Source organism: Sus scrofa, chromosome 7, assembly GCF_054392235.1.
Source record: "Sus scrofa isolate SSC_HxYL_T2T_F1_AM1 chromosome 7, Sscrofa_HxYL_maternal_Yorkshire_Landrace_v2.0, whole genome shotgun sequence".
Taxonomy (NCBI): Eukaryota; Metazoa; Chordata; class Mammalia; order Artiodactyla; family Suidae; genus Sus; species Sus scrofa.
Window position 1 is genome coordinate 55,309,623 of NC_139389.1, and position 24,568 is coordinate 55,334,190.

Consider the following 24,568-nt stretch of genomic DNA (forward strand, 5'->3'; position numbering starts at 1 on the left):
ACCCGCGGAGGGGCTCGGGCGGGCAGGAGGGCCCGGGCCTGCAGGGAACCCCGGGAAAACAGGGAGAGGAGCCTTCGAGGGATGGAGGCGGCACGGCTGCCCCTGTCCTGGGGCCCAGGCCTGAGAGGGAGCGGACGGGTTCTATCCCTGACCACCCCCCGAGATTCCTTCCTCCCAAGCTCCCCCCCCCCCCACTTACTCCCCCCTCCCCGCCAGGCGGGCCTCCAGGTGAGCAGAGCGGGTTTGCAGGACTGCCGAGGAAAATGCCTCTCCCCGGCCTGCAGGGGACATCGAACCAATCTCATCCCTTTTGAGGGATTATATTAAAAGCGAGCAGAGATTGAGATGAGCCGTCGCAGCATCCGAAATCGGGAGGGAGCCTTGGAGAGCGGAGACACTTGTTGATCGCTCCCCCTCTGGAAAGCCTGCCTACCCGCGGAGGCGCGGCACTGGCCCCTAAGGAGTCTTGGATTTAGGACGCACCTGCCCCGGGACGCAGCAACGCCTGGGGCAGGATTTTGGCAGGAGGTCCTGGAGGCCTCTGGTTGGAAGGATCTCGTATCTCATTTCACAGCACTGAGGGCAGGAGCAGGGCAGGAGCATCGGTCTTTGCGGTCCAGACGGAAAGACAGAGCAAGGCTCCAGAAATTGACAACGCAAATTCCATGGGACTCTTGTGTGCTGGAACATGTTAGTCTCTGATCCAAGCTGCCTTGCTTTGGCTGTGAATAAGTTGTCCAACTAATCTCTGGCTAAAGTTAAATGATTTAATGGAGAAATGATACCAAACTATCTTATAGTAGACACCCAGCGTTTATTGAATACATGAATGGTTGAATGAATTTATTTTATGAAGTTAGTCTGGAGGATAGAAAAACACTGACTATGCTTCTAAACATTCAGAAATAGTTTTCAAACCAGGCTTGAGCACTTTGTGTACTTCATTAATCCCGTGTGTAAAACAGTAAAATGATGAACACATGAACTACTCAAGTGAAAGGTGATGTTCAAACTTAATTATGAAAAAGTGCACATCTCTGGATGACAGCCAAAGACCTACTTATTTCAAGTGGTACTTGAGTTGAAAAGTGTAGTAAAACCCCACATTTGATGGTTCTTGTTTTTGTCGTAATACTGTCAAAATCAAAGTCATAGAGATTAGAACTCATAATACAGCTCAGGGGGAAAGAAAGATGCTGTCTGTATTATAGGTTTTCTGTCTCCTTTCCTCATCCTTCAGATAACCATTGTATATCCTTGTGGCATTTTCTTTATTAATTCAACCAGTTTTTTCAAGCAACTGTTAATCGGCCTGGTGCAACACCAGCTCTTTAATATACCTAACCCTGTACAGTGATTTATGGTAAACCCACTATCATAGACTGTCACCCAGGAAAAGGGACCTCAGAAGTCACCTAATCCAACACCGTCTGTACAGATGAGACAGCTAGGCCTGGACAGGCCTTTATTATGAATCAAGCAGTATGTTTGGTCCTAAAATGGCCAAGATGACTGAAATATGATTCTTGTTGTCGATGCACTAAGTCTAAAGGAGACAGTATCTCTGTACAAGTCTTAAATGTTGTGATACCAGCACAAATCTAAGGGGAAAACCGGAGAGGCAAGAAAAAGGATTGGAGAAGTCTCCTTCTAGGATAATCCCTGAGCTGAATCTTAAAGGATGACTAGTAGTAGCCAAGTGAAGAAGGAGATGCAGTCATCCCTGTTTCCGAGATCGAGCAGCGTATGCACGAGCACAGGGCCAGGGAGAGCAGGGGAAGCTCATGGAGTCAATTTAATGGGGCTGCTGGGCCGGAGGTAGAGGGTGGATTACTAGCAGGTTCCCCCCGGGACCTCAGGTCCCCTTCCATTAGTTGTCCTTAGAGTTTACGGTAATAAAGCAGACACTTTGAGAAGAGCGAGAAATAGATTTCTCAATGAGATCTGTACACGCAAACCTCTTTATGGTGCAATTTCCCACTGATGTTCTTAGTAGGAAAAGCACTCAGCTTGAAGAGACTTAAAAAAATGTATTTGGCAATACGTTAATGTTTAAATTTTCCAGTTTTCCAAAAATTCAGCCTGCCTCATTTATTTCTTCATTGATTTAGCCTTTCCATGATACCAAGCACTTTACCATATACTAACTAGTTCATGCCTAACAGGCACCTCTGGTAAGTCTGGTTGCCACAGATAAGATAGGAAGCCAGGCTTGTGTTGCACTGCGAAGTGACACAAGTATATCCGGATGCTGTGCTCAGAGATAGGTGTTGATAGAAACATTTCAGTCCTGGCAGAAATTACAACCCAAATTGGCAGTTGTAAAACTTACCATGTTTGGAATGAGTTAAATTAAGTAGATTTTATTATTTTTATTTCTAACCTTCAAAGTCACTTCCTGATTGCCACATTACTTTGTAGGGCTAAACACTTGAAGTGTTGAGCAAGCCCTATTTGCTAATAAGTGTTAGGTAGCAGACTGCACCTAGGCAACATACTGTTTTCACTGAAAGGTAGGACTCCATTTAATTTAGCAAACACTTACGGCAAATAAAAGGATGAAATGGAAGGAAACACACCTGAGGCCTCTGTTAAGCCCCAGGCCACACTCAGTAATTCCAGCCAGAATCTTCCCACTGTAATTCAATCCAATATATAAAAATATGGATTTATTTAAAAAAATGAAATAGGGGCTTCTTTACAAGAACTTTCACCATTATATGTCTTCAGTTAATGAGCTTTTCTAGGATGTTTATTAATAAAAGTCGTTTGTAGGTTAATAACATTCTGGTTCCCGTAAAGAAGAAACAACCCCATATGGACTATACATGGTCTTTTAAGTGATCCATTAAATAAAAATTATTTGTTGACCTCTATACCAGCTGTTGCTTTCTGAAGCAGAGTTGTTGTTTTTATAACTTTTTTTTTTTTTTTTTGCTTTTTAGGGCTGCACCCTCGACGTATGGAAGTTCCCAGGCTAGGGGTCAGATCGGAGCTACAGCCACATGAGATCCAAGCTGCATCTGCCACCAACGTCACATCTCACAGCAACGCTGGATCACCGACCCACTGAGCAAGGCCAGGATCAAACCTGAATCCTCAAGAATACCAGTCGGACTCATTTCCACTGCGCTACAGCAGTAACTCCCCAGAGTTGTTCTTTTTAACCACCTACCAAAACATTTAAAGCTGGAGTCTAGTGAAATTGTCTATTCTATAATATTAAAAGATTAAAGTAGGCGTTCCCCTTGTGGTTCAGCAGTAACGAACCCAAGTAGTATACATGATGTGGGTTCCATCCCTGGCCTTGCTCAGTGGGTTAAGGATCCAGTGTTGACCACAAGCTGTGGCGTAGGCTACAGATGCAGCTCAGATCCTGTGTTGGTTGCTGTGCCTATGGCGTAGGCTGGCAGCTGCAGCTCCATTTCAACCCTAGCCTGGGCACTTGCATATGCTGCAAATGTGGCCCTACAAAGACAAAAAAAAAGCCTGAGCTTTTTCTGACTGGAATCATTTGCCTTCTGTGTAATGAAAATATCTAGAGAGGCAGCCATATATTTCATCGCGCAGGTCGCTGGGTAGGAGATGCAGATGACCACGGTGTTTGTGCTTTACTGAGCATTATCTATTTTCTCCCCTCTCAGGCAGAAGCTGAGGAAGATTGTCATTCTGATGCTGCCAGGGCAGGAGATGATGATGAAAAGGACAGCTCTGCTGAGACAGATCTGCAGGCAGGTTCTTCACCTGTTCTTTTAGTTCTTCCATTGCTTTCCATGCACATGCCGGAGGTGATCCTCAGGAAGATCTGTAGGTTCTTATGTGCACTGAATTTTAAGTGTATTTTCATACTTGCTCATAGAATACTTAGTTTTAACTGTGCTATGGATTTCTTCTTCTGTGACAAGGAATACAGTCATTGCTGCTATGTAATTCAGTATATGGGTTTAAAGTGTTCAAACCAAGGTATAAACATGACTAAAACTCATCACGTTAAAAATATTGACAGATTTGACCACTTTGAAGTTTAAAACCTCTACGTAGCCGAAGATATCCTAAATCAAGAGAAATAATTAATTGAAAAAACTGTTTATAGCACATGGGGCAGAGAATTGCCATCTCTCATATAAATACAACATCCTTATAAAATTAGTAAGAACAGAAGATGGAAAGATAGCAATGGACAACTAGTGGAAAAAATTAATGTATTTATTTATAAACATCTGAAGAGCTAATTGGTTTCACTAATAATTTTTTAAAATGCAAATATAATCTACAAAGACTATTTTGGGGGGACCACACTTGCAACATGTAGCAGTTTCTGGGCCAGGGCTTAAACCCACACCACAGTTGTAGCCTGTGCCTCAGCTGTGACAACGCCAGATCCTTAACCCATTGTGCTACAAGAGAACTTCCTACGAAGTTTTTTTTTTTTTTTTTAATGATTAGTGATTAATGCCTGGTGCTGCACAGGCTATGAGGACATGCATGCAGTGTACATGAAAGAATAAGTTGCTACAACTTTTTTGGAGGGAAGACTAACAGTATGGATCAAAATGAGTAATACACATTCCCTTTGAACGAGGAAATTCTACTTACAGGAAATTAATCTTAAGGAAATTATGGAGGGAATAAACATCCATGTACAAAAATGTTTATTGTAGTATTGTTTATATGGAAAATGGAGTACTAAATATTCATCATTTGTGTTAAGTAATGCAGCCATTTACAGCGTTGAGTTATTTCTTTGTGCATTGAAATAGAAAAAATATGCATTGTAATGAGTTACGTGCCTCTTACTGAATTTGTAAGTTTTATGATACTTGTGCATTTGGAGTGTACCATCTGTAGGCACTGAGTGATTCCAAAGATCCCTTAGGTCAGAATATATCTGTTATGTGTCAGAGGAAGAAGGTGGATGTCAAAGCACTATACAGAATGTAGGGAAAAATTATTCTTAAGACTTTCATATTTTAAATATAAATAATCAAAAAAGCCAGGACTAAGATTTCCCTTGTGGCTCAGTGGGTAAAGGATCTGGCATTGTCACTGCTGCGGCTCAGGTTGCTGCGTGGCATCGGTTCAGTCCCTGGTCCAGGAACTCCTGCATGCGGAGGGTGCGGCCAAAAAAAAAAACCAGGACTAATATACACAATCCAGTTACCAAGGGCATTCTTTTGGGGGGTAGGGCCTCCTAGGTTGGGTTCCCAGGAAGGGACTCTGAGGAGGATGTAGGAGGTTTATTAAGCAATAATAAACATGGGGTCAACGCCTGTGCTGGGGGAAGCAGGGAGGGAGGCTGGAGTAGTGGGGGGAGTTGCGCTGCTCTGAGGTCTCAGTGACTGTCTTGGTCACTCCTGCAGAGGCCGGAATAACCAATCAGAGCCAGGCCTTTAGCAGTCATTGATGACTCTCATTGATCAGTCATTGGTACAGGTTGCCTGGGAAGGGGTTGTGCTCCCGCAGGGCTGGCTGTTTTTTGGTAGTTCCTGAAGGGTCCGGACAACACAGCAGGGTTCACCACACAGAGGGGACTTTACTTTTTCTATAATTAAAAAAAATTTTAATGATACTTACTAGGAAAAAAATAATTCTTTTAAAAAAGAAAATGGTTATTAAAGACTTGGGGCTTGCATGCTGAATTTTTGGATAACTATTTCAAGTAAAGAAATGTTTGAAAACATGTACATTCAGTCCCTAAATGATGGCTTATATTTTCAGTTCCAACTAAAATTTGATTTTTGGAGTTCCCATCATGGCTCAGCGGAAACAAATCTGACTAGTATCCATGAGGATGCAGGTTCAATCTCTGGTCTCAGTGGGTTAAGGATCTGGCGTTGCTGTGAGCTGTGGTGTAGGTGCGGCTCGGATCCCGAGTTCCTGTGGCTGTGGTGTAGGGTGGCAGTTAGAGCTTCAATTCGACCCCTAGCCTGGGAATTTCCATATGCTGCAAGTACAGCCCTAAAAAGACCAAAAAAAAAAATTTGATTTTCCCATACCATTAGAAAACCTATATAGAAAACCTTATTTTCAGCAAATTTTCACAGTTTCTTCAGTCTTAAGCAATAATTATCTTGGAGGATCACTGGTGTTTAATGGTATTTATTTATTTATTTATTTTTGCGTTTTAGGGCCAAACTTGTGGCATATGGAGGTTCCCAGGCTAGGGGTTAAATTGGAGCTACAGCTGCTGGCCTATACTACAACCATGGCAACACCAGATCCAAGCTGTCTGTGACCTATACCGCAACTCACAGCTACACCAGATCCTTAACCCACTGAAAAAGGCCAGGGATTGAACCAGCAACCTCATGGTTCCTAGTCAGATTTGTTCCTGCTGTGCCACGATGGGAACTCCTATTTTTATTTATTTTTTAATGATTTTTGTTTTTTCTATCATAGCTGGTTTACAGTGTTCTGTCAGTTTTCTACCGTACAGCAAGGTGACCCAGTCACATATCTATCTATCTGTATATATATATATACGCATACATTCTTTTTCTCACGTTATCATGCTCCATCATAAATGACTATAGATTCCAGTGCTATACAGCACTATCTCATTGCTTATCCATTCCAAAGGCAATAATTTGCATCTGTTAACCTCAAATTCCCAATCTACCCCACTTCCTCCCCCTACCCCTTGGCAACCACAAGTCTGTTCTCCAAGTCCATGAGTTTCTTTTCTGTGGAAAGGTTCATTTGTGCCGTATATTACATTCTAGATATAAGTGATATCATATGGTATTTGTCTTTCTTTCTGACTTAGCATGAGAGTCTCTAGTTTCATCCGTGTTGTGGTTCTTTTTTATGGCTGAGTAGTATTCCATTGTGTATGTGTGTGTGTGTGTGTGTGTGTGTGTGTGTGTGTGTGTGTGTATTTTAATGGTAATAATTTAAAGACAGCATTTTCTCATCTTAGAAGATGTACATATGTGGAAACAAATGTTGAACCTGTTGTCAGGTTGTTCCAGAGTTAAGCAGCTCTTCCTGTGAGTCCTAAAACAGTTTTCTCCCCGTAGGCACAACTCCAGATGTTCCGAGCTCAGTGGATGTTTGAACTCGCCCCAGGTGGAGGCTCGAGCAGTTTAGAAACTCGACCTTACACAGCATCAAGAGGTTCTCTACTGAAAGCAGCAGATACCAAAGGAAAGCAGGAACTGGCAAAAGAAGAAAAGTTAAGTGTTCTGGGTGTTGTACTCAGGAAGATTTTGACAAGTATACCAGTGAATTGGTCCCTCAGAACATATTGTAGGTGTTTGGATGGTACACTCCTTTCCACGGGTACACAGTCTTGATGGACCTCTTTGGTAATGCACACGTTCCTGAGATTCCCTGGTCTCTAGAAGATAGAATTTATTATGTCTCAGAATTTATTAGCAGAAGCCCAAGGAGGGAGAAATTTCTCAAATGTCAATACCTTCCCCAAAGTCCTAATGTAGTAATGCTTGCTTTTTTTTTTTTTTTTTTTTTGTCTCTTTAGGGCTGCACCCTCAGCTTATGGAAGTTCCCAGGCTAGGGGTCTAATTGGAGCTATAACTTCCGCCCTACACCACAGCCACAGTAACTCAATCCCGAGCCATGTCTGTGACCTACGCCACAGCCCATGGCAACGCTGAATTCTTAACCCACTGCGCAAGGCCAGGGATTGATCCCACAACCTCATGGATACTAGTTGGGTTTGTTAATCACTGAGCCACAATAAGAAGTCCCTCATTATTTTTTAATTTTAGCAATTCTGATAAGTGTGTGTGATTTTCGTTTGTATCTCCCTGATGGCTAATGATGTTGAATATCTTTTCCTGTGCTCTTTCCTATCTTTATTTCCATTCTGTGAAATCTCTGTCTTTTCTAATTGGATTGCTCGTATTTTTACTGTTGAGTTTTTAAAAGTTCTTTATGTCTTTCCAAATCCAAGTCTTTTGTTGAATATGTTGCTTATCCATTCTTTCAGGTTGTAGCTTGTCTATACATCCTCTTACCAGGAAATTTCCCAGAGGAAAAGTTTTTAATTTTGTGAGGTTCAGTTTATCAGTTTTCCCTTTCATAGATTGTACTTTTGGTATCAAGTATAAGAACTACTCCCCTAGTGCTAGGTCTCCAAGATTTTCTTTCTTATTTTTTTTGCCTAAAAGTTTTTAAAGTTTACATGTTAAGCCCTTGACCCATTTTCGAGTTACTTTTTATGTAAGCTGTGAAGTTTAGGTTGAAGTTCATTGCTTTGCCTGTGGATGTGTAACTGTGGTAGCACCAGTTATTAAAAATGCTAGCTTTCTACCACCTGTACTCATTTTTAATACAGATTTTCAAAAATTATTTTGCACTTACTTTTATAGGCTCGTGAACTCTTCCTAAAAGCAGTAGAAGAAGAGCAAAATGGAGCTCTCTATGAAGGTAAAAACTTAGGGCCCAGGGTCATCTTGTGACATTTTTGAATAACAACTCTTTGTTACTGACCTATTTGATTTTATTTTTTTACTGGAATATATTTGGTGTAAAACATCAGTCTCCCTATATGTGAAATCGTTTTCTGAAAACTCAGAAATAAAAACTGTATTTTCAGATAACCCATCTCTTTCCAAAAAAATACCACTGGGAAACATCATCATGTTGGTAGGAGGAGTAAAACAACCTTTTTCTACATTTAGAGTTTAGTATTTATTAATTCTTCATTATAAGAGTGTTAAAGATAAGAGTTTCTGGTGGCTCAGCAAGTTAAGGACCTGCTGTTGTCACTGATATGGCTCTGGTTACTGCCCCGGCACAGGTTTGATCCCTGGCCTGGGAACTTCCTTGTGACATGGGTGTGGCCAAAAATAAAAAGAAAGTTTTAAAAATATTGTTACTCAATGAAAAATAGTACTGCTCCTGGAGTTCCCGTTGTGGCTCAGTGGTTAACGAATCCGACTGGGAACCATGAGGTTGCGGGTTCGATCCCTGGCCTTGCTCAGTGGGTTAAGGATCCGGTGTTGCCGTGAGCTGTGGTGTAGGTTGCAGACACAGCTCGGATCTAGTGTTGCTGTGGCTGTGGTGTAGGCCGGTGGCTACAGCTCCGATTCAACCCCTAGCCTGGGAACCTCTGTATGCCGCGGGAGCAGCCCAAGAAAAGGCAAAAAGACAAGAAAAATAGTACTGCTCCTTTGACAGGTGAAAGTTATTTCAGAGGAGGGGACTCTGAAGGATGGATTGAGGAACATGTCTGTGTTTTCTAAATTCTAGTTTATATTATACAAGAAGGAATACCCTTCATCCTTCACTGTCTCTCTTATTAGGCTAGTAGAAGTGTGTAAGTAGGAGTTCCTGCTGTGGCACAGTGGGTTAAGAACCTGACTGCAGGAGTTCCTGTCGTGGCACAGTGGAAAGGAGTCTGACAGGGAACTATGAGGTTGCAGGTTTGATCCCTGGCTTCGCTCAGTGGATTAAGGATCCCCCATTGCTGTGAGCTGTGGTGAGGGTTGCAGACTAGGCTCAGATACCACGTTACTGTGGCTGTGGTATAGACCGGCAGCTGTAGTTCTGATTTGGCCCCTAGCCTGGGAACCTCCATATACCGCAGATGTGGCCCTGAAAAGACCAAAGGTGCAGATTCAATCCCCAGCCAGGGGCATTCCTATTATAGCCCAGCAGGAGCAAATCTGACTAGTATCCATGGGGACGCAGGTTTGATCCCTGGCCTCACTCAGTGGGTTAAGGACCCAGTGATGCTGTGAGCTGTGGTGTAGGCCAGCAGCTATAACTCTGATTGGAACCCTAGTCGGGAACCTCCATGTGCCGTGGGTGCGGCCCTAAAAAGACAAGTAAATAAATAATTTATTTTTAAAAAGTCTCCAGCCAGGTGCAGTGGGTTAAAGGCTCTGGCATTGCTGTAGCTGCAGTATAGGTTGCAGCTGCAGCTGGGATTCAGTCCCTGGCCTTGGAACTTCCATATGCTGTGAGTGTGGCCATAAAAAAAAAAGACAGAGAAAGAGAAAGAAAGGTGTAAGTAAACCAGGTAAGAGGACTGCCTAACAGGTTAGGTTTGTCATTAGGCTAATTATTAAAAACTAATAATTGGGGCATGGGGAAAAGGCTTGTGCTTGAATTGTTTAAAAATGCCCCTCTCCATGATGTTGTCAGAATTACTACGTTTATTCGTAAGTTCCTTCTAGTGGTGTTTTTACGTGGATATAGTAAAAGGGCCCAAACGGTGACACCCATCCATAGTTGGTATTAGCTTGTGAGACCCTTGACCCCCATGTGGTGTGACTTGCCCAGAGTCACAGGAGGTGGGAGAGTAGACTCAGCTGAGGGGCTTCATCTTTGAGCAATGAGATACTCGGCCTGTGCAGCCCCAAGGTCTGTGGTCTGTGTCTGTGGCAGAGATTTTGTTAAATGTCCCAGTTCTAAACCGCCCAGCCAGGAGAGTCATTAAAAGACAGGCGTTAAAGGTTAGTTAACTAAGAGGCAGTGGGTCCAAAGGAAGTGGCTCTGAAGGACGAATCCCCCAAAACGCCTTTACCCCGCTCCTGAGGAAGCATTTGATTTTCCTCAACTCTGCATCCTAGAAAGAAATTTGCATAAAGTTTGTTTTTGTTGGGGTGACAGCAATGGCGTTTTCAAAGCTCAGAGAGAACCACATATAGTGGCTAGTACATGAGAGGCTGAGGGAAAAGATGGGCTAACAGATGAGTAAAATGCAACCTCTTAAGTTCTCTAACACAAGAGCTTTAGAAAAAGATGATTTCTGAACAGTAAACTTGGGAAATAAATTTGTTCATTGAACTACTGCTGCATGTAGAAAAAAGGGAATTTGTTTGTAAGAAAGTTACCAAATTAAACCACAGTTGAGGGTAATCAAAGGAAATGACAAAAATGTGTGGTCATAGCTAATTTAGCTTTATTTCTTCTTTTAGCCATCAAGTTTTATCGTAGGGCTATGCAACTTGTACCTGATATAGAGTTCAAGATTACTTATACCCGGTCTCCAGATGGTGATGGCGTTGGAAACAGCTAGTGCGTATATAATTTGATAGACAGTAATATATAGTTTGTTAAAGTTAAGCCTCTTTGCCCTGTTGACTCTTAACATACGAAGATGGTGCTAATTCTGTTATGTAGTCTTTAGTATAAAGACTTATTTATAAAGTTGTAGACATTTTTTAATTAGGGGAATTTTAAGATTGAAGTATTCTAATGCGCATTTTAAACAGATGTAACAACAAGGTGATGAAAGAGTATTTTTGTTTTGTTTTGTTTTTTAGTAAAAGTAAAGATCATTGAAAGGAGTAAATTAAGGGACCCATTTCAACATTCTGAAACTTACATAAAGTTAAAACTATTAAAATGTGATCAAGCCAAAGCTGAAAAATGTTAAGAATCCTTGAACTTGGGTACATGGGGTTTCTTTACACTGGTCTTTCTCCCTTTTGTATCTGTTCGAAACTACACATTTTTTAAACGTCTTTGTATTAGGAAAACACTGGACGCCAGCCTGACTTCGTTGTAGAGAGAATATTGTTAAGACTGTTTAAAAGCACAGGGGCCGCTAAAAGAAACCACCTTCACGGCATAGATGCCACTGGCATCAGAGTCACAGAGTGGCATTGATGGTTTGTATGGACACAGATCAAGAGAATGTATTTTTAAGCCAATACTTTTGAAGCTGTTTGTAAAACAGGTATTACATTGTGTTGGCTTAATCCCTCTCTCCCCAAAAACCCATTAATTACCTCTATCATGAAGCAGTTAAGTTACCTTTATCAATAACTGATGCTGATTGCCAGTGCTTTTGTAAGTGCCTATAGTATTAACACTTAAACTTTGGTTAAGCCATATTAAAAATATGTATTGACATATTTGAGCATGTATTGACTGTTTGAACTCTGGGGCTAATAATATTGTTCACCAAATTCAATTTAAGTGTGAGGTAGTTCACACTCCAAAGGGCTCCGTTTGAGATTTTTCTGAGCCTTGTTTAAATTTGAGTAGTTTGTCATGGCTCATCGATTAGTGAACCCGACTGGTATCCATGAGGACCTGGGTTCGATCCCTGGCTTCATTCAGTGGGTTAAGGATCCAGTGTTGCCATGAGCTATGGTGTAGTTTGCAGGTGTGGTTCGGATCCCACATTGCTGTGGCTGTGGTGTAGGCTGGCATAGGCTGGGAGCTACAGCTCTGAATAGACCCCTAGAGTGGGAACCTCCACATGCCACAGATGTGTCCCTAAAAATAAATAAATAAATTTGAGTAGAGTCATTTAGACCCAGCCCTTAGCCAGTTTTATAAATAAATGCCAGGTGCTGTTACGAAAGTTTATATTAAAACATTAAAGAAGCTTTTCTTTCTGTCCTGTCCCATTATACAAACCCAGATGCTCTGAAAGTTCTTTAAGGATATGGTTCTTTATTTTCTTACCAGATCTACTAGGCCCTAGTCTCTGTGGGGTTTTTTTGTCTTCTGTAAAGTCAGTAGCAGAGGAGTTCCCTGGTGGCACAGTGGGTTAAGGACCTGATATTATCACTGCTGTGGCGCCTCAGGTCACTGCTGCAGTGTGGGTTCGATCCCTGGCCCAGGAACTTCCACATGCCACAGGCATGGCCAAAACAAAATGAAAAATAAAGTAAATTTTAAAAATTTATTTGTGGATGCTGCCTAGATTTTAAAAATCACACATTTTTCTCTCTTAAGGTAGGCTGGTAAGGCACATATATTAGAAAACCCTCGGTAAGTAAGTACGTCAGATGATGTTTGTATATTTTATTTTTATCCAATTAGAATGGATTGTGATCACTTAAAAGGCTATATTTACATAAGATTTTTAAAAATTATTTGAAATTATCCTTTTTACTAATTCTCAAAATCTCTACTTCACCATAAAACTAATTAATTACGATTCAGTGCTTTTAGAGAAAAATTCTGATTCTTTCTCTGTGGGAATTAAAATTGCTGAAGCTGTTTTCAAAGCAGGGCCACCTGTTGTCAGGAAAAAGAGCATTAAGACATTTGCTTTTAGATGACTTTTTCTAGAGCCGATTTGAAAGTACTGTGAAAACTGTGCGTCAACAGGAGCACTGAGTTTGCTCACCTCCCTTCTTTCTCAGCATCGAAGATGAAGATGAGGATGAGGACAGCAAGACGGCGGATCTCCTGGCCTACTTCCAGCAGCAGCTCACCTTTCAGGAGTCTGTGCTCAAACTGTGTCAGCCTGAGCTCGAGAGCAGTCAGACTCACATCTCAGGTGTGACTTTGTGCTCGTTACAACTCGGGGGGAAAGACTTTGACTGAGGTTTAAGTTCTCCAGGCTTACAAGTTCAGATAGCTTATGGGACCTTTGTTCTAGTTCTAAATGTGGTCGGTGATCTAGTTATAACTCATCTGTATGTGCTAATAAGCCTTTCAAGGTCTGGAGTAGAGCAGGGTTTGCAGCGAGAAGTTGTTCCAATGACAGTTGTGCTTTTTCCAATGACGACCTAAGAGGGTGAATGTGTGAGTGGTTGGGGCCCCCCTGAAGCAGTTGAAGGAATACTGCACTTCAGCCAAGTTGGACAGTAGTCCTGAGAGAGGCTGAGTGTTGAAAAAAAATTTTTCATATGTCGAATGTTTTTCGTTAGTTACGGAACCTCTCAGAGGAGAACAATTTGAAGTTTTCAAGGAGATGAAAATAACTTTTTAATATTCTGACAAATGGTATATGAATCACATGGCACGTGTACATAACTGCTTTTCTAAAGTTTATTTTTATATGTCTTGATGGCATGGTGATCTTCTGAGGGAAAGAGGCACTTTATAAAAACTTTGGCTCTGTTCTAGACTGAAAAAAGAAATATATTTGTGTCTTTAAGTTAAAAACTGTTTATTACTTTCGGGTAGTTAAATATGCTTGTGCTGCAGCTCTGAGCAGCACTAAAGGTATGATTTATAGAATGTTAGGAAGACATAAAATATTGGCACTGGAAGCGTGACAGTAGAATGACACACAGGAGAGTCACTGAGAGGTGGGTTTCTTTCGCAGTGCTGCCGATGGAGGTGCTAATGTACATCTTCCGATGGGTTGTGTCGAGCGACTTGGACCTCAGATCATTAGAGCAGTTGTCACAGGTGTGCAGAGGATTCTATATCTGTGCCAGGTACTAACTTTTTTGTTTGTTTTTAAAGCCACTCAAGCAACGTTGCAAAAGGGATTATTGTCTTTTGCCAGTTTTGATAAAAGAATTTGATATTCTCGGTAAAAGCTTACATCGAGCAATTTGGCTAAGCCGTATTTACATGAATTTCTCAAACAGCTTTGCAGGTAATGGCCAGAATGCACTAGGTTTCCAGGGTGTAGAATAATATGTAGAACAAACATATTACGTCCATGGGGTAGTTTGCATACTAGCTTGGCTGATATGGGAAAAGAATTATGCTAGGAAAATATACTTGTCATTTTCACAGTAACTCTGAACCCATTAAGTAGTAGTGATTTAAATTTAGATTGCACTAGAATTTTCTTTTGGCTTATTAAAAGTTATCCTAAAAATGCTTGGAAACATACAACCTACCAAGACTGACTGAATCAGGAAGAAATAGAAAATCTGAAAAAAAACAGTTACTGATAAGGAGATTGAATTGGAATAAAACATTCTCCCAACAAAGAAATGCTGAGGCCCAGATGGCTTCATGGGTGAATTTTATAAAACATATTAAAGAATTGACACCAGTCCTTCTCAGATGCTTCCAAAAGAATCGAAGAGGTGGGAATACTCTCAAATTCACTCTACATGGTCAGATAAAGACACTACTGGAAAAGGAAACTATAGGCCTGAATTGCTGACGAATACAGATATAAAATCTCAGCGAAATACTAGTAGACCAAATTCATCAGCACACTGAGAGGATCATTTGCTGTGATCAAGTGGGATTTATCCTTACACCCAAATCAGTGTGTGGCATACCACATTAATAAGATGAGAGAGAATCATAGTCATGGCCAAACAAAATAAAAAATTAAATTAAAAAAAAATTATTTGTGGATGCTGCCAAAATTTTTAAAATTACATATTTTCCTCTCTAAAGGTAGGCTGGTAAGGCACACGTATTAGAAAACCCTTGGTAAGTAAGTACCTCAGATGATGTCAGTAGATTTTATTTTTATGCAATTAGAATGGATTGTGGTCCCTTAGAAGGATTACTTTTCATCTTATTAATGTGATTTCTGAATATATATCCAAAAGAAAAAGATACCTGCACCCCAATGATCATAGCAGCAATTTTTTTTTTTTTTTTTTTTTTTAGGGTTGCAGGTAAGGCATATGGAAGTTCCCAGGCTAGGGGTCAAATGGGAGCTGCAGCTGCCAGCCTACACCACCACCACAGCCAGAGCCACACTGGATCCTTAATCCACTGAGTGAGGCCAGGGATCGAACCCGCATCCTCATGGATATTAGTTGGGTTTGTTTCCACTGAGCCACAATAGGAACTCACCACAGCAGCATCATTTACAATAACCAAGACATGGAAACAACCTTAGTGTCCATGAGTGGATGAATGGATAAAGAAGATGTGGTATATATGAAAAAAAGTTACCCTATACTTTTAGTCTTGCTGTGTGAAAAATAATTATAGTTTAGTATAACATTAAGAGGAGCAATCTTTTATGTCTTACAGGAGAATATATACTTAGTCCTTAGCACCTAGAACTTTTTTTTTTTTTTTTTTGGCTTTTTAGGGCCGCACCCATGGCATATGGAAGTTGCCAGACCAGGGGTCAAATCGGAGCTGCAGCTGCTGGCCTGTTCGGCAGCCACAGCAGTGTGGATCTGAGCTGGCTCTGCAACTTACACCACAGCTGATGGCAATGCTGGATCCTTAACCCACTGAGCCGAGGCCAGGGATTGAACCCAAGTCCTCATGGATCCTAGTCAGATTCCTTACTGCTGAGTCACATGGGGAACTCCCTCATAACTTTTTTATAACGTTAGTTCTTAAAATTTAGATGCATTGTTTTTATTTTTTTATATTTTATTCATGTATTTATGTATTTGTGTATGTATGTATGTATGTATGTATTTTGCTTTTTAGGGCTGCACCCACTACATATGGAAGTTCCCAGACCAGGGGTCCAATCGGAGCTACAGCTGCTGGCCTAGATAAGCCACAGCAACACGGGATCCAAGCCCCGTCTGTGACCTACACGCAACGCCAGATCCTTTCCCCACTGAGCGAGGCCAGGGATCAAACCCACAAGCTCATGGTTCCTAGTCAGATTTGTTTCTGCTGCACCACAACGGAAACTCCGATGTGTTGTTTTTAAATAAACTTAATTTCATTTGGAGTCTGTTGGGTCAAACACTGGAATTGATTGAAGCCTTTGTTTTCTGGTGATCTGTGCGCATTTCTATTTAACAGGTAAGCACCTAGTGAATTGACCCAGCCTTTTGAAATTGGGGTTTCTAGCCCTGTTCTGCCATTAACTTTTCTTTCAGTTATACTTGAGAGAACATTATAAAAAGGGAATTGATTAATAAAACAAATTTTCAAGGATAGGATAAAAGTTAGTTATACACCTATTTGAAGTAAACGTTTTAAGGACACAGCGCATCATAAATTTGGGGGAGATTTATCTCTTTTTGCAGTCTGGCTTGGATGTAAGTAGTTCTTACATCTTTAAAACTGAATGTCAGGAGTTCCCGTCATGGCTCAGTGGTTAACGAACCCGACTAGAATCCATGAGGATGCGAGTTTGATCCCTGGCCTCACTCAGTGGGTTAAGGATCTGGTGTTGCCGTGAGCTATGGTGTAGGTCACAGATTCAGCTTGGATCCCACATTGCTGTAGCTCTGGCATAGGCTGGCGGCTACAGCTCCTATTCGACCCCCTAGCCTGGGAACCTCCGTATGCCACCAGTGTGGCCCTAAAAGACAAAAAAAAAAACAAAACCAAAACAAAACAAAAAACCCAAAAAACAAAAAATTGAAAAAACCTGAATGTTAGAGATGGGGTTAAAATTACTTTAAGCCGTATTAGAATCACATCTGTCTCAGTACATCTTTTGCTTTGCTTTTTGCACCAAGCCCATAACAACGTCTCCTTGGTGCTACCTTCAAAATTTATCTCCGGTCTGACCGTCGCACTATTTCTTCAGGTCCCATTTGGACTTAGCCACTGTCAGGCCTGGTCTGCTTTATGGCCTTGGCATTCTTTATTGTCCTAGGCTTCCACTCTTAACACCCCCTGAGCATATTCTCCATTAATCAATCACCAGGGTGATCTTTTAAATGCATAAGTCATGCTCCGAGTCCTCCGGTGGTCTCCACCTCGTTCAGATAGCCACTCCTGCCTCTGACCACCTCTTCACTCAAGTAGTCTGCACTTCACCTTGGCAGTTAGCTGCAACCACGTGAACCTTTCTGCCCCTTCTTGAGCACACCAGCCAAACTCCAGCCTGAGGGCCTTGCATGCTGTGGCTTCTGCCAGGAACCCTTCCTCCTCACCATAGATACCTGCCCAGAAAAAAACAGTGTCCGTTTCCCCACTGCCATCATCCTTGTCTTTTGACCCTGATTTGTTTGGCTTTGCACTGAGCACACTACTTGGAACTTTTCTCTCTGCACTTTCTTGTTTTTGTTTGCTTTCGCTGTAAAAGAGCAAAGCCTTTGTCCTGTCCATCCATCTGCCCCTGTTGCTAGGACAGAGCCTGGCAGGCCCTCAACCAGTGTTGCTGATAGAACTTGTCTGGTAGGAAGAATGTTTCTTATGTCTGAGTGCGAAGAGAGACTGAGCCTGTTATATATTGTGATGTTGTGCTTTTATTACCTAGAGATCCTGAGATATGGCGTTTGGCCTGCTTAAAAGTTTGGGGCAGAAGCTGCATGAAACTTGTTCCCTACACATCCTGGAGAGAGATGTTTTTAGAAAGGCCCCGCGTTCGGTTTGATGGTAAGTTGAACTCTTTAGAGAAATTGTGATCTATTGTGCTGATTTTGATGAACACACTGTCTTCATTTTCTATAGCAGAGCTGAGTACCAGAAACATATGTTAAGGAAACCATGGTAGAAGTAATGCTGGAAACCTATTGCCTGATTGTAATGTTAAGAGTTATCTGTCGTATTCTTTTTTGAAAATCTGTTTCTTCTTACAGGCGTGTATATCAGTAAAACTACATATATTCGTCAAGGGGAACAGTCTCTTGATGGTTTCTATAGAGCCTGGCACCAAGTGGAATATTACAGGTACAACTGTAGAAAACTGAGTGAGTGAAAAATTCTCTCTCTCCAAGTATTAGTTCCTTAGTTATTGGACGTCTATTCTTTGTGGCTTCCGCATTTATCCACAAAATGGCCCTCAGTATTTGTATCCAGGGTTATAACAGGCACTGCACTCAGAGAACCAATAGGTGAAGATAAACCACTTAATTCGTCCTGGCCTCCAAATTTAAGAATTACTTTATACTTTGGAGCTGTCCCTCATCTTCTGCCCTTTTCAGAGAGCTGATGCTCAGCCTCACTGTTTCCAAATACCACTGTCCTTGAGAAACCCATTAAGCAGTGTTAACTGCTGTGTGATATCATTGGACCTCACCTTTGTCTGACATTAATTAAGCGCTTCGGGGGAAAAAGACCCAAAACTTGAGCAGATGTCTAATCCCATTTGCTTTTATTCAGTGAGTGAAACTAAAAGTTGCACCGTTCCCTCTAAGGAAGGTAACAAAATGCTTTGCTTCTCTGCTGCCCACCTTGCTGATCACATTCGTTTCAATGATGCCCGTGGTATTTCCATGTGGGTTTCACAGCCATAAACAAGTTGAGGTGCCAATAAGTAAGGACATGCTTTATATTTCCGTGGTGTTGTGGGTCTCTTTTCCTGGCTACACAGGTACATCCGGTTCTTTCCGGACGGCCACGTGATGATGCTGACCACCCCGGAGGAGCCTCCGTCCATCGTTCCACGCTTAAGAACCAGGAATACCAGGTAGTGTGTCCCTCTGTCGTTTTCCGTCCAGTCCACGTCTCCGGAGGTAACTGGCAGATTGTGTAACTTAATATTGGATGATTAAAGAAGCTGTCATCGGGCACTTGTGAAAAATACCACCCCTGCTTCAGTAGGTCTGGGGCCTCGGGAACTAGGTGTAGTGTGCTCACCTCCTAGCCAACCTAAACACTTCTAGCCTATGACCGTCCATTGCTTAAATAAATGCAGATAACTGACTGTTAGACCTAATGTGGATGTTTTTAATTTTTAGAACTGAGGCAATTCTACTGGGTCATTATCGCTTGTCACAAGATACAGACAATCAGACCAAAGTATTTGCTGTGATAACTAAGAAAAAAGAAGAAGTGAGTATGCAAAGAAGGGTTGGCAGCTTTCTTTTGATTTCTGTACCCTGCGCATTCACACATTCTTGATCAGGAAGGATAAAATACACTACACAATACAGGTACACAAAATGGGTGTTGCCTTAATAGCCCATCTCTGAAGAGAGCTGGAGGGTTTTCCAAAGTGCAGTTAATTTTTTTTATTGGATCAATTATTTGTTCTTCTCTAAGTTTCCTTTGCTGGTCCAGGTTTTTTTTACACGTGAAATTAAAGCCAAAAAATCTTCTGAAATAACTAGTACAATTATATCTGAATATCTTTTCAGCTGTTCTCATTTCGAATCATAGGTTTTCTTTCTAAATCGTCACAAGGATATTTTTTAGAATTTCAGTTTCTACTGGAAATAAGCTAAAGTGAGATCATTTCCTTCTTGTTCTTGCAAGAGGGGAAAAAAAAATGCCAAGCAAATAGGGTGGCTGAATTATTCCACTGCAGAATACCTTAAACTCACTTCATAGATTAAGGGCCTAATTTTTTTCACAACCTTTCTCCATGTGCGGTTTTCTCAGTCCTGGTTAAAAACCATAGTGCCCTGCAAGTCATTTGTGAGGTGTTGGAATAGACTTGCCTATTGCTTTTATAATCGGCAGAGTTTTTTTAAGTTTATTGAAGTATAGTGAATATCATTAATAGAGTTTCTGAACAAAGTTTCTCTTGCGTTAAATCCTCCCCACCCCCTCCCCCTCCCAGCACACTTTTTGGGAATAGTTAGAGCAGGGTTTCATCAAGTCCTGTCACCTTGTGGCCCTCAGCTGTGGCTTCTCTGGCTCCTAGAGTCGGGGCAGAAATGCTTCTATCCGTAGGAGCTGTGAGTTTCCTGAGGTCAGAGGTGGGTGTTGTGAGGCCTGAGTTGTTTCGGTTTTGTCTAATGAAAGAGTTCAGGACCTCCTGTGCTGGCCACCAGTTTTCTCTTCAGAATATGACACAGCAGAACCATGCATAGTGTCCGCATTCTTGTGTGTTTGGCCGTATTTGCAGAAGGGTTGTTTCCAGTGAACCTTGTCACATCTATTTCTCCGTTGACTTTTACTATTATGGCAAAAAGATAAGTTATACTCTGGGCTTTTTCTGTAGCCTTCACCAATTTATCACTTTCCCTCTTTAAAAATTTCCCAAGTGTTTTGGAGTGGAAGGAAGTACTAGGCTTAAGAGACAGGAGTTTGAGTTCCCATCTCTGACCTTGACCCTTGGCTCCCCGCCCTGGTCCTCATCCCAGCAGCCGTGACATGGCAACGATGTGGTCACACGTCACATCACACCTGGGGTTGCTGTGACGCTTGAGATGATGATGGTGGACGGAAAGGCCTTCTGCTTTTCGAGGCCTTCCTGCTTTTGCAGGCACTCATACACCAAGACAACCTTTACTGTGTGCGGGTATTACGTAACTTCTGGCATTGCCCTTGAGCCTCTGTGGCTGAGTAGTTTGTGTGAGTTGTAGCTCATCCATCTGTCTCTGTCTCTGTGTCGGTCAGTGCAGTGAGGCCTTGTTGTTCATGCACCTCTTCTTTTACAGAAGCCACTTGACTATAAATACAGATATTTTCGCCGTGTCCCTGTACAAGAAGCGGATCAGAGTTTCCATGTGGGGCTGCAGCTGTGTTCCAGTGGCCACCAGAGGTTCAACAAACTCATCTGGATACATCACTCTTGTCACATTACTTACAAGTAGGCACCTGCAAATAGCAGTCCCAAGGTTACAGAGTAGATGTGTCTTTCCGTCCGACCAAGGGGACCCTCAGATAGGGTTTGGTTCCTCAGAGTTAAGGCTGAATTACAAAGCCGAACCACAGGATAAGGCTCCCACAAACCAAGACAGCAGCCACCTTGGAAAAAACTAAAAGTGGACTACGTAGTGGCCATTGGTAAATCCCCATATGTTTGTCAAGGGGAACAGTCTCTTGATGGTTTCCATGATCCTGGCACCAAGTGGAATATTGCAGGTACAACTGTAGAAAACTGAGTGAGTGAAAAATTCTCTTTCCAAATATTAATTCTTTAGTTATTGGACACCTGTTCTCTGTGGCTTCAGCATTTATCCACAAAATGGCCCTTGTTTTTGTTTTTCTTTCCAGGGTTATAATAGGCACTGCCCTCAAAGAACCAGTAGGTGAAGATAAATCAATTGATTTGTCCAACCCAGTGCCCATGGGAGTGAGGGTGGGCACCTCCACTGTGGGGTCAAGAGCCACTTCCGCGAGTGGGAGGGGCCCGGTCACTAAGCTGTCCAGGCGCAGCTTCATTCATTATCATACTCAAGGCAGTTGTAAAAAACACCAGCTGTCTCTCTTTTTTCTTCTCTCACATTTCAGTCTTAACTATTTTTCACTCTTTTCCATTTGGTTTACCCCCACAGATTACACACAGATTTAAAGTACATTGTAGTTAGGAAAGTAAGTCTGCTAAAAAGATCCTGTGTGAGAGTTCCCGCTGTGGCTCAGCAGCTAATGAACCTGACTAGGATGCATGAGGACGCAGGTTCAATCCCTGGCCTTGCTCAGTAGGTTAAGGATCCGGCATTGCCGTGAGCTGTGGTGTAGGTTGCAGACGCAGCTTGGATCTTGTGTTGCTGTGGCTGTGGTGTAGGCCAGCAGCTACAGTTCCAATTCGACCCCTAGCCTAGGAAGCTCCATGTGCCGCGGACACAGCCCTAAAAAGCAAAAAAAAAAAGGTCCAGTGTGTGTTTCAAAGCCAAACCTGTTCATGGTTTCTATTTACTGCTCTTTGTGTAACAGATGAGGGTGTGTGCCAAAGGAACAGTGCAGAAATTAGTAGAATAAAGAAATTAGGAAAGTGAAGTATCAGTTCGTGTGGATACTGATGTGAGCTGTTATTAGGTTTGGGAGAATATTGGTTGGTGACCGAGGGTCTCCACTGGATCCCCAGTTCTGAGAGGCAGGTTGTGAAGTCACCTTCCATTGACTGACCTACTTCATGGCCTCAACCAGGTTGTTGAACCATTTTTTTTTTTTTTTTAATCACATTTCCACCTTCTGAACAACTTCCCACACTTCTGAAAGGTCCTGGCAGCTGAGAAAGCATTTTTCTCTCTTCTCCCCTTTACTAACCAATCCTCCTATCTTGGCATAATGTGAAGTACAACATTTTTTTCTTTTCAAAGCAAGAAACCAAACCCAGAAGTAGGACCAAGCAAAAGAAAAGTATATTTTAGGAGAAAAAAATGACATCATTTGTAACTGCTCGTGATCATGTTGACTTTGTTATAATGTTTATAAATTCACTCGAATTTTGTTTATTTCCCCCTCCCCCCCCCTTTTAGAAGAAAATAGGAGGCTGTGGTAGTATAACTCGTTACCTCCTTTCTCCCAATCTGAAATTACACTGTTGATCATGCAAATATGAATTCATTAAATTCTCTCTGGCATTATAATTTGTTTAAAAATACATTTTAATAAGAGCCTTAAAATGTCTATCACCTTTAATTTAGGAATCTGTTCAAAGGGTGTAATAAAAAATATCATAACATTTTTTTAGCTGCACTCACAGCATGAGAAAATTTCTGGGCCCAGGATCAAACCCATGCCATTGCAGCAACACTGGATCCTTAACTGGCTGCACCACTAGGGAACTCCACAACAGTATTTTTAACTGTCAAATGTTGAAAACAACCTAAGTCTCCAATAAAAGGGGAATTAAGTAAATTGTGGTTGTAAGCAGACAGTGAAATATTATGCAACCACAAAAAAGTCTTTCTGAAGAGTCTTTAATGATGTGAGGAAATGCTTATGTCATAATGTTTTAAAAAGCAGGATTACCAGTAGCTTGTGATCTCAATAGCAAAGCTCAATAGCAAGATTAAAATGCTAGGAAGAAACACTTCATGCAGCTAGCTATATCTGAGTGGTGGGATGATGCGTGATTTTTCTTTACCCCTTTCTAAATTTTTTTTCAAAATTCCCATTATTCATGAGTTATTTGGAATTGACTGAGAGATGAGTTAAAAATAAGAAAGGCTAAAGCCTAAAATGCCCCCCTTCCCCCCAGAATAGGCAAGGATTTTAAATGAGTTGAAATCTTGGAACAGTGGATTCTGTGCTTTCTTTCCAGATCCACTGGAGAGACGGCAGTCACGGCTTTCGAGATGGACAAGATGTACACGCCCCTGCTGTTTGCCAGGGTGAGGAGCTACACTGCCTTCTCAGAGAGGCCGCTGTAGCACCTCACGTCCGCCCCCACCACGATGCATGAGTAAGAGTAGAGAGAGAATCAGAGCACCTAAGTTATAAGTGTACATATATATATATAAATATATATATATGGAATTGGAACTTATTTTACATTGTTGGAGTTCTTTCAAGAAGAGTATAAATTGATTATTTTTTTTATTTAAAGGGATAATTGATTCTTGGGGTGTTTGTTTTGAAATTAACCTGTTGAAATCACATGTTGAAGTACCTTTGTGTTGTTAAAAAACCGTATGAGATTTAAGTCATGGCCTTTTTCAAGCAAATTTCTGAGCCGACTTCTGTCACATAAGTCATCTTCTGCCTGATCAGCCCCGTGTTTAAATGCATCAGGGAAACATCTCACAGGATCAGCATGGCATAGCGTCTTTTCACTAAAGGCTCAAAATGTGAACACCTGTTTTGGATTTGTTTGAAACTGTTTGACCAATAAAGAGCATAAATAAATGTTTCTTTCAAGAAAATATATTTGGATAGCTTTATTTATTTATTTATTTTGTCTTTTTGCTATTTCTTAGGCCGCTCCTGCGACATATGGAGATTCCCAGGCTAGGGGTCTAATTGGAGCCGTAGCCACCGGCCTATGCCAGAGCCACAGCAACGCGGGATCCGAGCCGCGTCTGCAACCTACACCACAGCTCACGGCAACGCCGGATCGTTAACCCACTGAGCAAGGGCAGGGATCGAACCCGCAACCTTATGGTTCCTAGTCGGATTCGTTAACCACTGCGCCACAACGGGAACTCCTGGATAGATTTTTTTTAAATGGCAGAATATCAAACAGTCCTATGGTAGCCGTGAAGTCTTAAGAATAAATCAGTGCCTCTTTGGTCTTGGTCTGTTCCTGTTGCCACAGCCTATGGTATCTGTACCCCAACCCACCCAAGTACCCCTACAGATGTGTGACACTAAGTGAGAAGGGCTGACCCCCTTGAGACCAGAACTCTTGTGTGTGTGTGTGTGTGTGTGTGTGTGTGTGTGTGTGTGTCTTTTTGGGGCTGCACCCACAACATGTGGAGTTTCTCAGGCTGGGGGT

The 24,568-nt window shown here is 41.8% G+C and overlaps 1 protein-coding gene across 1 annotated transcript in view; it reads left to right on the forward strand.

Moving 5' to 3' along the window:
* FBXO9 (F-box protein 9) overlaps positions 1 to 23,998 on the forward strand; it is a 24,397-nt gene extending 399 nt beyond the window's left edge. The window contains 12 exon segments of the mRNA NM_001160297.1: positions 3,645 to 3,731; positions 7,020 to 7,175; positions 8,334 to 8,391; positions 10,890 to 10,989; positions 13,077 to 13,213; positions 13,988 to 14,102; positions 17,774 to 17,892; positions 18,096 to 18,186; positions 18,830 to 18,925; positions 19,197 to 19,290; positions 20,844 to 20,995; positions 23,396 to 23,998. Of these exon segments, the coding sequence (NP_001153769.1) occupies positions 3,645 to 3,731; positions 7,020 to 7,175; positions 8,334 to 8,391; positions 10,890 to 10,989; positions 13,077 to 13,213; positions 13,988 to 14,102; positions 17,774 to 17,892; positions 18,096 to 18,186; positions 18,830 to 18,925; positions 19,197 to 19,290; positions 20,844 to 20,995; positions 23,396 to 23,504 (1,314 nt within the window). The 3' untranslated portion in view covers positions 23,505 to 23,998.
* Positions 23,999 to 24,568: the final 570 nt, after the last annotated feature.